At 37.6% G+C, this 15725-nt stretch overlaps 1 protein-coding gene across 3 annotated transcripts in view; it reads right to left on the minus strand.

Moving 5' to 3' along the window:
* Window positions 1-5969: 5969 nt before the first annotated feature.
* The window catches only part of Txnl1 (thioredoxin like 1), a 36891-nt gene continuing 27135 nt past the window's right edge, over window positions 5970-15725 (minus strand). For all 3 annotated transcript variants that reach the window (XM_059246167.1, XM_059246165.1, XM_059246166.1), the window contains exons 7-8: window positions 13816-13920; window positions 5970-6201 (exon numbers count right to left, since the gene is read on the minus strand). In XM_059246167.1, coding sequence (XP_059102150.1) covers window positions 6172-6201; window positions 13816-13920 — 135 coding nt within the window. In that variant the 3' untranslated portion in view covers window positions 5970-6171. The remainder of the gene's footprint in view (window positions 6202-13815; window positions 13921-15725) is intronic.

A 15725-nucleotide genomic window follows, 5' to 3' on the forward strand; every position in this document is an offset into this window, starting at 1 on the left:
ATGAGATGCTCACCTGTTAGAAAGCCTTCGATACCCCAGCACTGCCTTCTGATGGCACAGGAACACCTACTTGTACTTACCTATACTGTGTCCCATACTGTGGCAACACAGGTATCACGTTTTGCAGTCCTGCTGGGTCCCAGTGCCACCATGTGGCAACATGGCCACACCAGTTTCCACGCATGATGGATGTATCCAGTGCCTCCAGGCAGCCATATGGATATACTTGTTCCCATGCCTGCATAATCCCAGCACCATAGTGTGGGAGTTCAGCTCGCCTGCCATGTCCAGGGCCACACTGTGGTAGCACAGAAATGTCTTTTCATATTTTCTCCTGGTGGCAGAGGCACATCTGTTTGCATGTCTGCCATGTTACGGCGCCACTTCATGGCAGCACAGGTATACCTGTTTGTTTGCTCTCTATGTCCCTGAGCCTCTGGTGGTAGTGCAGGTAATACATGTTTATGTGCCTTTATTGTCCTAATAGGTACTGCATGGTGGTGTAGGAATGCCTGTTAGCAAACACGCCATGTTCCAACACTGCCATGTTGTGATGCTGGAACACCTGTTTGCACATCTGCTACATCCCAATGCCACCGTGTAATAGCACGGGCATCCACATTCAGGCACATGCCATGCTCCAGTGCCAATATGTGATGGTATGACGCTCCTGTTTATGCACCTGCCATTCGACAAGGCTGCCAACATCATCAAGTGACATTGTAGGTACACCTGTTTGTGTGCCTGTTACATCCTAGTGTTGACAAGTGGTGGCCTGTGTATGCATGTAAGTGCTGCATCCCAGCGCCAGCACCTGATGGGGCAGTATGCCTGTTTTTGCACCGTGTTCCAGCACCAACACATGGGCAGGCCTGTCTACATGTATGTGAAGTTTGAAGTGACACATGATGCTGCACGCACACCTGCTTGTACCCATGCAACCTTCCAATGCCACCACATGGTAGTGCTGGCTTTCCTCTTTGGACTCCTGTGGTGTCACTGATCTGCCCCTGGTGGCATGGGCACACTTGTTTGCACCTATGCCAGGTCCCAGGGCTGCACAGGGCAGCTTAGGCACAACTACCTGCTCATGTATCTACCATGTCCAAGTAATATCACATGGTAGTAAAACAGTTTTGTTTGGACACTTACCATGTTCAGCACTGCCATAGGCATGTCTGTTTGCATGCCTATGACATGCCTGCCCTGTCTATGTCACCATTTGCAGCACAGGTACTGTTTGCATGCTTGTCATGTCCCAGCACAAGCAGGTAGCAGTAGGGTCAGGCCTGTCCCAGTGCTTGCCATGTCAAATGGTAGGATGGTCATGTCGGTTGACATATCTGCTGTGTCCACATACGTGAAGGTGCAAGCAAGCATGCACCTGCCATGTCCCAGCACCACTACACATCATGGTACAGCATGCCTGTTCACATGCCTGTTATGTCCCAGCACCACTGTGTGATGGTATGGGCACCTACTCATTTGCCTGCCATATACCAGTGTTGCCACATGGCGGCATGTTCCTATTCTTGCTATGTATCAGCCCTGTGGCATGGCACTCCTGTTCGCTTACCTATGTACAGTGCTACCATGTGATGGCACAGACACGTTTTGTGACTGATATATCCGAGATGCTACCTGGTGATATGCACGTGCCATAGCCCAGCCTCCCCACTATGCAACACAGACAGGCCTTTATGCACGTGTGCTGTGTACCGGGTGCAGTCACCGGGCAGCACAGTTGTCTTTTTTATTGCTGTAAAATATGCCATGACCAAAGCAACTTATGAAAGAAACCATGTAACTGGAGACTTGCTTGGAGGGTGAGCCCGTGAGCATCAAGGTGGGGAGCACGCAGCAGGCTGGCAGGCATGGTGCTGGAGCAGCAGCTTAGAGCTTAGAACTGACCCACGGGGAGGCGGCACAGGCAGGCAGGCATGGAGCTGGAGCAGCAGCTGAGAGCTTAGAACTGACCCACAAGGGGAGGCAGAGGCTGGCCTGGCAAGGGCTTTTGAAAGCCCACCCCCAGGGACATACCTCCTCCAATACAGCCACACCCCATCATCCTCCCAAACAGTCCACCAGCTGGGGAGGAAGGGTTCAAATATTTGAGCCTGCCTATGGGTGCCACTCTCACTCAAGCACCCCGAGGACAGAAACTCTCGAGACAGAAGGAACAAATGGCATCACTTAGTGAGCACTCAACCTTTCCACGTCAGCCTGCTTTTCTGAATCATTCCGAACACTAACTTTTCTTCCTTCTGCATCCTTTCTAAGCATGCTTTAATACGTTGGGTCCCCCAAACGTTTTTGGCCACCTTACTCTCTCTGAAGCCTCCCTCCCCACCATGCAGCTGCTTGTCTGTGTCTGACCTCCACATCAGTTACCGCACAGCTTTTCTAACTCCTCTATTCTCTGGGTAGCTGATAACTTTCTTGTCCCCGGCTTGTCTTTCTTCTAACTTCTAATAAAATTGTCCTTGAGCATACATTCAAGCCCATTCTTCAATCCTTTCATTAATGAAACCACAAATGTATTTTAAACTTGCCATGATTTATGACTTTCTTTGTTCTGTAAAACTATAAAACTCCCTGAAACCAAAAAGAAAAAAAAAGGCATCTATGCTGAAACATGAAATTTGAGATAACCTAAATCTGTGTTCCTAAGCCATGGCCACTAAAAAGTATCTCCATAATAAACTACCTCATACTCCTTTTACAAAACGTGTTTTATGCCAGGTGTAGTGCAGATCTTGTGAGTTTGAGGCCAGCCTGGTCTACGATAGTTAAGTTCCAGGGCAGCCCTACATGAGACCCTGTCTCAAATAAATAAACAAACAAATATATATATAAAATTTATTTTATTAATGAGACTAAAAACTTCAAGAGGAAATTCCAATTCCCCCTGGATCAATATTTCTCAAACACGATAATCAAATGAGGTGAATAGACAAATAAGACACTGAAAATTTCATATATAAGCACTTAAGAAACTACAGACAATAGTCATTTTCTTTGGTATAATAAAGAAACCAAAGGTATTGATTAGTACTGATTCAAACAAGGTACATATCAGCAACCTTATATTTTTAGATTGTAATGTAATCCTTTCTTTTTCCTGGTGTAATTTCAAAAGCCCACACCATTCCTAGTTAGCTGTCTCTGCCTCATACTTCTGGATCAGATGTAAGCAAGCATTCAGTTCCTGCTCCTGCAACATGCCTGCTTGCCTGCTGCCATGCTCCCAACAGAAGGGTCACAGACTCACCCTCGAAATCTGTTAACCCAATGAACTCTTCGATAACATCCTTGGTCAGGGATATTCACAGTAATAGAAAAGTAACCAAGACATATACACATATACGTGTATGTATACATAAATACAACCTGCCAAGTCCATTTAGTGATGCTCAGATTACGTTGTTTATGGTTGACCACTGGGATTGGATTATTGGGATTGAACAATTCTGAGTGTTAGCCCTAAACACATAGAAACACACATAAACCCAAAAGAGGCTTTTCTCTGGGTAAGATTGATTCTTAGCAGCTTTTCTTTTAGAGATAGGGCCTTGTAAAGATTTCCTCATCCCATTTTGGCATGTCAACCAGTGGTGTCATTGTGCAAGTCTTGTTCAGGTGACCATATTGTTAATATCTGATGGGTGCAACTCCCTGTCACATATAGAAGACTGCATCTCATCCTACATTGTGGTCTCAAGACTCTCAGTATAAACTAAAGAACTAATGGTAGCCATAAAAGAAATGCCTGTATTAAATGTACACTAAGCAAAAAACTGTGAACACCAGAAAAGACACCTTATGCATCTTTAATCATTTAGACAAACATGGCTGGCAGACAGCTAAGTGACTATCTCCATCCAATACATTCATATACCAAGACGGGGCAACTTGGTAGCTGACAGCCAGACAGCCAAAGCACACTTCTAAAGGACCCAGACGAACACAAGAGTGCAGTAACAAGTGCTCGTCTTATTCTTAGGCTCCCTCTGACAAAATCTTCCTATGGGAACACTTTGTTTCTGCTGACGGAGTATTTCACTGTTATGTCTGAGCTAGGCACCTTGATGTGAAATACAAGGTGCATACAAAGAGATTGTTTTTTTGACAAATAGTTTGACAAAATATAATACAGTTTGACAAAACAAGCTAATTAATTAATATATTAGTTTTCTAGAAAACACTAATGGATGGCTAGTGTTAAAATAACCAAGGTTACACATTCTTCATGTTTTCTGGAAAATTGTTACATGTAAATATTTTATATATGTGTATACATATAATATTTACATGTGACTATATATGTACTGTTTTAGTTTAACAGAAAATAGCATTGTTACTTTATGTTTTAAATGTCAACTATGCATCGTTATCTTTTGTAGTAATAAAACTTGTGGCACACAGAAGTTTCCTACTAGCTTTCTTCACAATTTATAATCTGAATGACAGAATATCTGTATGTGACAACAAAGTTACAGAAGTCATACGAACAAATATCTGATGTCTGATCCTTTGCAAATGCGAAGCTACTTTTACCTATTTTTTCAAGTAGTCAAATATAAATAGGATGAGGCCATTTACACTTGAGATGAGGCACTTCAATGATTACCCCAAAAGAGTAACTATGAACGAAAATTCTTGATGTTAATCTTATTCTTCATTTCAGGTGTAATAACTTCAGATGGTTTGCATTACAAGTATTATAAACCTTTATTTTTTGTCTTCCTTTTGATCTAAGTCAACAAAACTGTGAAATACATAAAATACAGACATCACCACAGACCAGTTACTGTGCTCACATACAAATGAACTGAACACAATTAATTACTTAATGACACAAGTTTCAAAGAGGACTACTTCAACACTAAACTTCCATAGTTTTTTCATTAGCATCGAAAGGGCAGATCTCAGCACTATTTCTAGATAAGAATGTCCTCAAATACATTAACTGAATTACAAGCTATAGTCTTATATATGCTTTCAAAACACTGAATTAAAAACTGAATGTATAGGGCTGGAGTAGCAGCCCTGTAGAGACCTGGGTTCAGTTCCCATCACCTACACGGCAGTTCTCAAGCAGCCGTCACTCCTGTTCTTGGGGTTCTGATGCTCTTCCGGCCTCAGGTGGGCACTACATATAAATGAATATAAATACATGGAGGCCAAACACATTTTATACACATAAAATAAACATTTAAAACATTAAACCTACCAATATTTTAGTTGAAGGTCCAATTTTAAGTGTTTAATAAAAAGCCCATAAGAACAAATATTTTGTTTAGCCAGCCTTTTGCAAAAGATCTTCAAATAAAATAGTTGGAACAACTCATTTTCAATCTTAAATCATGTTCTCTGTCTATACATTTATAGTGAATGTTTGGTGAATTTAGATAATAAATATTAGATACTAATTCCAATTTCCCATAAATTTATTCTATTATATTTTGCCAACTGTCTGAATTCAGTATACCTTAATTATTAAAGAAAATAGCTGACTCTAATTTTTAGGTTTATACAAAAAGAGTTAAAATCTTGACATGAGACCAGGTTTGGTGGTCCATGCCTATGATCTCAGCATATGCGAGGCAGGCACAGGACAGCAATGGTGAGGCTAGCCTATGCTACCTAGCAAGACTCTCCCTGAAAAACAAAAAATTTGTAGGCCTGTTAACTACCAGTAACAGATAAGATTACTGGCTGCTTATGATTTGAGTAAATTTATAAAGGCTAGATACCCAAATGTCTTTTGATAAAATACAAGTCAGTACTTACTCGAACACGGTTAGCTATTTCAAATCCATGTATCAAAACACTAACATTCTGTTCCTCTAGAGACAGACTAGCTTTTAGCCAATGTGATTCCAGACAGAGTTCTTCTAAAACAAAAAGTTAGTCAATATTCAAATAAAAAAGAGAGAGAGAATGCATTTATATAGAATGACAAAATGTAAGCTTGGCAAAAGTAGTGACTTTTATTTACAACTGCATGTATCAAGATTACAACAGAAACACTAGTGATGCCATCTGAATAAAAGCAATGATTTACTGCTAATGGCAACAAATGAAGATGAACAGTTTCCGAAGAGAATCAAGCAATTATCCAGGAGCTGCAAATCTGACTGCAGTAAGTCTTCCAGTGTCTTTTGTAACCTAATGGCTTTCTCCTTTTTTGCCAACTACCTACAAAAACAAAACAAAACAAATTATGTACAACTTAATGATTCCACATTATGTTTAAAAAAATACTAGCATGGTAATGATTTCAAGTCACTTTGGTCCTTTGGTCCTGGTATTAATTTTTAATCCTTGAACCTTTCCGCATGCACTGTGCTTGGACTGTCGCAGCACACTGTGACACCCCTCCCCCTAAACACAAGAAATTAACACATGCAAGCTATTGTTGGTTTCCCATTGTTTTAAGTAATATAATTTTTCCAAACCAGGTTGACAGTTTAGAGAAGTTAATAAAAAAAGATGATGCTATGAGTAAAACATTCTTGGTGTACTAGTTTTAAACAATTAGAAATCAAATGTCAATTACAAAATAATCTGTATTTAAAAGAATACACTAAATTCATGTCTTCGTGCTCATTGATGGGTTTCTAGATATTTCCTTCAATATGTAAACAAGAAATGAAAACGACTGAAAATAATGAGTTCTTTTCCAGCTTTAAAAATACAAAAAAACCTGGTTGCTAGAAATGGTCTATAAGAAATGTAAAAAATAAACCTTGCATCTGAGTGATTAAAAAAAAAAATCTATCTAGTTCTGAAGGTCTGTAAAAATATCCTAGTTCATATAAATGTCCTAGCACAAAAAAAAAAAAAAGGAAAGAAAACAAAGAAGAACCTGGTATCTACCAATAAGTCATGAATAAAACAGTCTCTGTTGGCTTTGTTCTAGAGTAATTTATCTAAAGAATAGAGTTTATCATTAGTTAATATATTTTCACAGCATAAATGTCTCAAAAGAAACCTCTTTACAATGTAGTACATGTATATTTGTATAGAAAAATATGTATATACATGCATGAAGCTAAGTTTCTTATTTTAAAGTGATTCTATTCATAATGATGATGTCTACAAGTCATTCATACATGTCTGGTCGGTGATAGAAAATAGCTGAGTCAATGTCATTCTCAAAAAATACTTTAAAACTCTTTCTATCAAGAATTATTAACCAGAGAAAGCTAATGTTTTTGAGTTTTTGTTGTAGTTTGTTTTTTCACTCAATCCAGGAAAAAATTTTAAGGAAATTCCTCTTTGGTCCATGCAAACTATGGTAGAATAGCTCAGAACAGACAATAGCATCAGAAAAGAGAAAAGTGGACAAGAGTAAGAAAAACGGGGCTTTAAAATACACCAGAATGCAGGGGAGATGTACCACCAGTACCATAAGTGAATTTTAGCTGATACACAATGACAACATTATTGACCACTATATTACTTAAGAAATGCAAAACATAGAGCTATTAGATTAAGCAAAAGAAAACAATTAATATTAAAACAAAATTTTAGAAGATGTGATACAGTAGAAGATGCAAGTCTGCATACTGTTTCACAGGTTGACAACTCTCAACTTGCCAATATGTATTCTCTGTAAAAAAAGAAGAAATTCAGCATTCCATGCGGATTCTTACCCCAAACATAAAGCTCTTTCATTCTGTCTTAAGTCTTTACGTTACACCTCAGATAAACCAAAGTCTAGGTACATCAAAATCAGATGTTAAAAACTTTCATTTAGTAAAGTCATTGATCTTCTTTCTGCATTAGTGTTTCAACCCAGCCTGTTTAGTCCATACGTCCTTCAGCTGGACTTGAGCTCACATGGGTAAAGCATGAGAGGAAACAACCACAAAAAGACTTTGTGGCTAATGCTCCAAGGAGAAAACTCACAATTTGCAACTAAAACCTAAGGAGTATATATATAACACTAGCTCTAGTTTGAAAAAAAAAAACAAAAACAAACAAACAACTTATATTTAGTTTCCAAAACAACTCTCCTGTTCCTAAAATATAAAACTTCAAAATGGATGAAAATATTACTCAACTAATTAAACTTGAAAGCATTTTAAAAAATTTAAGTTTTACTCCAAAATTATTTCTCAAAGTACTGAACAAAATTAAATAAGAAACAGCAGAAGGTTAAAAAAACAAAAACAAAACTGCCTTGTGAGCAACATAATATGGTAAGAAAATTAAGGCACCTAATTGCAAGCAAAATAAAGGGCCAACTGAGAGTCATGAGTGGGAAGAGATCTGAAGGAGGAGGTGGTAGAGGCAATCTAGGTAACAAGAAGGCTGATCCAGATGCTGAGGCTGAAGAAATCTCACAGCGACAACTGAGGAAGGACATGGGGAGGGTGAGAGCAGGTGACAGATGAGCAATGAAGCAAGGAAGGGAGTACAGTGAGACAAAGTCTATCTGTGTATTACTTCATTAAAAAAAAAATCTTCTGGTTTAGTTCATTGAGTTGTATTAAAAAAGCTGAAAAATAAACAAACAGAAATGTTATAAAAATAGCGTATGTGGTAAATGGCCAGTTTAGAAAAGTCTATTTTTATAAAAAGTGATAAAGACGTGGTATACTTTTCACATGCACCTTGTTACCTCAGAAGCAAAAGCCCCAATTTTCTCACTTTTGCACACCTGTATTTTAATACAAAGCAATCTACGTAAAAAGCCTATTTTAGCAAAGAAAATATTTACCCTTAATTAAAATTGCAAGCTTTTCATACTGCACCAAAAAGAATGCATTTACAGCAAATAGCCAAAGTATGCATGATGCCTTTGAGGGCCAAAACAGATAAGTAGAGGGTGTATTCTATTCTAGCAAATCTAAAAGTGAACTTATAAAGCTGTAACAGCATGCAAAGTCATCTAAAGTAGCTATCCACAACCAAGATTTATTAATATTACCTTGGCTTCTGTCAACTTAGTGACGTAAGGGGGAGATCAGTGACATGCTGAAAACTAAAATCATCTACAAATAACTCACACAACAGAATATACACTGAAAATACTTAAAACTTTCTACTTCATGATCCAGTAAATCATTTTACATAGACCTCTCTCCACTTCAGAAGTTATCAAATCTATCTTCATTGAATATAGAATACATACCACATATACTTTGAAAATTTAAAAATCACAACACAGATCCTTTTAATATCAGACTGACTAAATTGTAAAAGGAAAGATGGTTGTGAAGAAGAAAATGTCACTGGGCTGGAAATATATGAGAATACTTTAACTGTCTGTTCCACTTACATTTTCTTGTAAGAACACAATCTTGTTACAACAAATAGGGACAATGACTGCCGAGGCATGGTAATACAGGAGCAGAAAAGTCAAATGCATTACTGTTCCAAAGCTAGAATCCAAAATTCACTGAGTTTTTAATAAGGAAGTCTATAAAAGGATCAAATGGGCCAATCTCACATAAACCCTGTTTTTCTACATTGAAGTTATTGTTTCTTAAATATAAAAATAACCCTACAAGACAATGAGTGACTGCAAGCAGAATAAACCTCACCCAGAAGCAATTCCCAAAGCAATGTCACATTAAAATACTAACATACCTAAGACAAGCAGTCAACCAATTAAAACTTCAATTCTGAAATCAAAGGACTCAGAATCCTCTTTTTAGATTCTTCTTATAGTAGTTCTAACAGTATTGCTAGGGACCCCAAAGCTGTTCTTTGAGGAAGTCTGTGAAGTTAAAACTGTCTTCAGAATAACACTAATTTACTTTTAAAATTCTCTTTCTCTTCCAAATAAACATGTTTTCAAATGGAAACATGGTATGTGCTTAACAGGTTGAGTAGAAAAAGATATTACCATAAGAACTCTATTAGGCTTGTGAATAAATTCATAAAAATATAAAGCAGTGTTTCTTTTCTTATTAAAGCGTTTTTTCTATTAGAAAGGGTGGAATTGTTTTTAAGTTTTTAAATTTTATTTTATGTGTATAAGTCTTTTGCCTGTATGCATACATGGGGATGATGTATGTGTCTGGTACCCACAGAGATCAGAAGAGGCTGTCTGAAGCCCTGGAACTGGAGTTCCAGACAGGTGAGTCACCAAATTGAACTTGGGTCCTCTGTGAGAGCAACAAGTGCTCTTAACCACTAAACTCTCACTCTCTCCAGGCCCTGGAAAATGTGCGTTTCATTAGAAATATCTATGAGTTTATTATAGTTTTTTTTAATTCAAAGTTTAACTTTTGTTTGTTTGTTAAGACCCCCACTTGTAGCAATCACCCTCCCTCAACCAAATATGCAGGTAAGTGGATGGACCTAGAAGAGATTCTAGAGTGAGGTGAGCTAGATCCAGAAAGACAAATGCTGTGCTGCATGCTCTCTCATCTGTGGTTCCTACACCAAACCTTCAGATATGAATACACAACATGGAGTATCCCAGAAACAAGTATAAAGGGACCATGGGATGGGGGTTGGGCCTGAGAGGGGAACAGCAGGACACAGGTGATATGAAGTAGGAAATGGGAAGGGCTTCAAATGAGGAGGAGGGAAATCAATACAGAAGCAGGAGGGATAAATAACACCAAAGTGGTTATTTATCTCAAGGAATCATATTTTATATTTGCCTAAAATTATACAAAATATATATTAGTATACACATACATACACATCTTAAAAGAAGTTAAACTACTTGGGTTAACCCACAAAAACCATAGACTAATAAAAATCTCAGTACCAGACACAAGAAACCTTTGAAGGCTTGGTCAGTGTAGTCCAAGTGACTCCCAAAACAATATAGATGACCAATGTAGCCCTTGGTTACCTCTCAGGGCTGAAGGTTGGACCCTATTACTGAAAACCACACACTGAAGATACATGACTCAAATGACTTGAGCTGGATCTGACCTGAAAGCCTCTTCCTGTGCTCTAACTTTCATGATTCCAGAAAACACTACGAAAATTATCAAAGGAGGGAGGGAAGCAACTAATCAGCCCTATCCAGCTGCAACACCTATGAACCACAAGTACCAGCGTGGCAAAATATGCATAAGAGTGCAAGAAGTGGCAGTCACATGTTGGTGGCAACCAACAGCTGTCTAACTGGAATCTAGTCAGCTTCCCAGGGCTAGTGAGGTCATGGATCTTAGAAAAGCATCCATTACTGACACTTTGCTAGACCAGCATAATCCTTACCACATCCTAAATCTCATCCTTACATCCACAGATAAGTGTGACTACCACACCTCATCAAAGCTTCTCCTTACAGAATATGGAAACCATCACAGAAAAACACAACTGAACCCAATGCAGGGATCAATGGATCATGGGGAGCCAGCTCCAGTGAATAGAGCTACATCACAGCTCCTGCATCTCTGGCTGAGGGAACACTGTGGAAGACGGGGGAAGAAAGATTCTAAGAGACAATATAAGCTGTCTTCTAGAAATGGCTGTATAAACAAGACAGGAACAATAGCAAAATCAATGGACCTGTTAATGTAGAAGGAGGAAAATTCTGCAGGGTCCAACTCCTAGTCAGAAAACTACAGGGAACTATTAATTTCTGGGAGAAGGAGACTTAGCCTCTTTCCAGAGATGAACTCTCTTATTGGTTGTCTGATGCTGAGTCGTCAGTCGTCATATACACACAAAGAACAAGAATGGACGCAGCAGGTTGTTAGATAGATAGATAGATAGATAGATATAAATATCTATCTATATATATATATAGAGAGAGAATATGTAATAAATACAATAAAAGAGGCTATCAACTTGAGATTGAGGGTGTTTAGAAGCCCGGAGAGAGGGATTTTTGCCAATGGACCTCAAAATAGGAGGGCCCCGAGGGAGTCAAAGAAGAAAGTGATATAATTAATTCTATTTTACTTAAAAATATTAAAATTACTGTTGCTAATATATGATGGGTTTATTAATTATAATTTAAAACTTTTTCCAATTCAACTTTTCTTTTTGAATCTCCTCTGAAACCTAGGGAGGCCTCAAACTTGATAGCAATCATACTACCTCAACTTTCCAAGTGCTGAAATTACAGGTATGAGCCACCATACCTGGATTCCCAGATTAACTTCTATTACATAAATAGCTTAATAAAAACTCTTCTTGATCCTCAATCATCTTTCATATTTAAATGATACCTGAGACTGAAAAGTTTAAGAACTGCTTTTTCATGATTTAGATAAGGTGAAGAAGGTAAACAAATGATATGAAACAAATACTCTCAAGCAAGTGCACCCCCTAAAAGCAGCTTTGGCAATCAGTGAGAACAGACCAAGCAGCTAGACAGATGTAAGACAAATATGTAAGACAGTCATTAAGGTAAACCAGAAAATTAACAACTGAAAAGCTGACTGGTCAAAATGCAGAAGAGAATGTCACTTGCATTAAACAGAAGTTGAGTAGCATAAGCTGAAGGTACAACAGGATATTGAAGCAAAACTTAACGACATGAAGATATTAACCTGACTTACAGTCACAAATCTTACAAAACAACTAGGCTGGTAACAAACTGCAACAAACAGTTAAAACCAATGCCAATGGCATTTAATTCAAGCCAGAAAAGCAGAGAGCCAAACCATTTCTGTTGCCCACACATTTTACCCGGAAAATACATCCTAGAGGGTGAAAATGAAGCTGCTTGATACTGGCTTCTTCTGACCAAGCATTATACACATACCAAACATCTGGGCATGGCAAAGCTAAGAACAAAATCATTCCTACAGCTCCCAAAACTTATTTATGCTATGAGAAGGTAAGAGTGACTGAAAAGTAACCAGCAAAAATATGTATCATCCAGGCCTTTTTTTTTTTTTCTTTTTTAAAGCCAACATGTATATCAAAGGACCATTTACTGTTAAACAATTTAATTAATTTTCTAAAATTAAATCAGGTCTGCAGATATCACCAGAAGAGAAAGAGTTCTCTCAGGCTGTTCTAATTCCATGAAACAATTCCTTGCACGAAGTGTGCTGGGAAGAAGCTCCTCCTCCATGAACTGGCAGCTCTAAGGAAGCTCACTCCAGGTAATTAGTCCTAGACCACTGGCCAAGCACAGCCAGGAGAAGCACAGTGGCCAACGTTTTCTGTGTGGCCACACGTTTCCTTGTACACAGCTGCAGGTTTGGCACTAAGACAGCTTTCAGTGGCACCTCTATGATCTGGGTTTGTGTATTTAAAAGCCACCCACACAACTACTACTAGTCAGAAGCTGCGCCCGAAAGCACGGGAAGAGGCTGACCCTTGCTCCTCCAAGTCCTGGGTACTCAGAAAACTCCATGGAAACCTTTAGGGCTGCATCCTTCAAAAATACAGACATGTATTTATAAAAATAGGAGAAAACTTGCACCATCACTTTAAATGCATTTGCTGAAATGTGTCCTTTCAAGACACATATAATGTTTGGAAAGTTATAACATGTCCATGTGTTAAAATTTATGTTTATTCTTTCATAATAAAATTATTCAAGTAAATACATTTTCATTATTAGCAGCAAAGTCCTTAAAAATCTTACTATGCCTTTCAAGTAATAATTTAACTATAATTCCCTATTATTCCTAAGCATTTTCTGTAATGAGATTATTCTTACTCAGATATCATTAATATGTATTCTATCAATTATGAGTTACACTTACTAAATAAAGACTTCTTTTAGTTGAATATCTCAACATGTTATATTCATTTAACCTTCATGAGACAGTTTTGAATCTTTATGTTTAAAAGCAACGACAACTAAAATATAAGGAATTATTCCTTTGGAACTCTTTGTAGTGGCCTTAATTATCATTTGAACAAACTTACTCGTTTGAAGTCATTCATATTTGTTGCCTGGACTGGAGTACCAATGAAAGTAAAATATGAAATTCTCGTTGTCTCTTCTTCACCTTGATTAGACTGAACAAATAACTGAAAAAAAAAATCAATTTATAGTTTATAATTATCATCTGGTTTTCATGAGCATGCTTGAGATTTAGTCTATTTGCTTTCTTAATAAAAATACCTTCCACCTTTGTAAGGATTAATCCAGATTTCATTCACTTACACTAGTATTCCTAAAAAAACTACCCATTCCCTGTCTGTACTGCAATTCTCACCTTCTCTAGAGATGCCCTGGCAAGATGTTCACACATGCAAGTTCATGGTAATTTAGTGTGATGGTACAGGAAAGTCATTAATTAACTCCTTTACAGAGAACACTAAGAGTGTGAAATTCATGATTACAATGGGTAGACTGTTGTTGATAATTTTATTAAAATTACAGTCTTTCAACAGTGGAAAATCTCTGTAGTTGTATCCTCTCTAATATTCGTGCACCTATTCTACTTCCTAGAACAGGAGAAGAAATGATATTAGAAATCTGTTCCTGAGGCTATGCTCTGCCCTCTGATGTGCTTTAAGGCCCAACTCTAATTTCTCTATTTTAAAATTTCCCTCGGTATATAAAGAATAGAAGCATTACTTATACTGGATTTTGAAAAAAAAAAAAATTTCCTCCATTAAAAAAAATACAATTTGAAAATGTCCTCTATTTAAAAATATTGTCTCTCACTGAACAGCAAGCACAGGGCCTGCATGAGTCTGCACTAGGTCCTCTGCATACATATTATAGCTTGAGTTTAGCGTTTTATGGTTGAGTGTGTGAATGAGTGGATCTGTGATATGAGTGCCTTCTCTTGGCTCCTTTTCCTTCTGTTGATTTGTCCTGTCCAACTTGGATGTGATGGTTTTTGTTTCATCTTATTACATTCTATTCTGTTATGTTTTGTTCTCTTAGAAGGCTGTTCTTTTCTAATAGGAGATACATGGATGGGAGGGGACGTGGGAAGGAACTGTGAGGAGTAGAGGGAGAAGAAACTGTAATCAAGATATACTGTATAAGGAAAAAATATATTTTCAATAAAAGGAAAAAATACTGTCTCTCTTCCTTGGATAATGTACGTAGTTCCTTCTAAGACATTACTTATCAGTCAATTTTTATTGTTTTCATTGGCAACCGTAGACTCCTTTCAAAGAGTTTATCTAATCAATTTAAATATAATAAATACAGTATTAAATCAGTTCCCAGCTTACTTATATCTGGCTTTTTAAATGCGAGTACTCCTGCTTATGTTGTTTATACTTACCTGTTTTTAAAATTCACCTTTCTTTGATTAAATTGATCAAAACTATTACTTTATTTCAACATTCATCATCATAAAAGTGATAGGTAATGCCTTATGGGTCTTTACTTAGGTCACTGACTAAATGTATGGATATAACGCATAGTGTCTTGAGTGATAGTATTCTACCATTATGTGACCTTCGTCTTCAACTTCATTTAGAAAAAAATGTCTCAATTAAAGCTCAGCTTGCTCACACAGCTTCATACGATCACAGAACTGTCTAAGTCTAATTGAAACAAACCCTCCTAAAAAGAACTTAACAGTGTTCTCTGATTATCTATCGATCATCCATTGAAATAAAGGTATCAGTGTGCTCTGTGGCTGATTTCTCCTTTCTTTTCATAGATGTATCACTTAGAATCATCTCTGGCACTATTCAATACTCAGTTATACCTTTGCTGTCTCTTAAAATGTAAAACCATCTTTTCCAAAACGTCATTTTTAGCTGGATATAGAGGCTCATGCCTACAATTCCAGCACTTGGAAGGTTGAGACAGAAGGACTGTTGTGAGTTCAAGGCCAGCATGGGCTATACAGTAAATCTCAGGC

This window comes from Peromyscus eremicus, chromosome 19 (genome assembly GCF_949786415.1).
Source record: "Peromyscus eremicus chromosome 19, PerEre_H2_v1, whole genome shotgun sequence".
Taxonomy (NCBI): Eukaryota; Metazoa; Chordata; class Mammalia; order Rodentia; family Cricetidae; genus Peromyscus; species Peromyscus eremicus.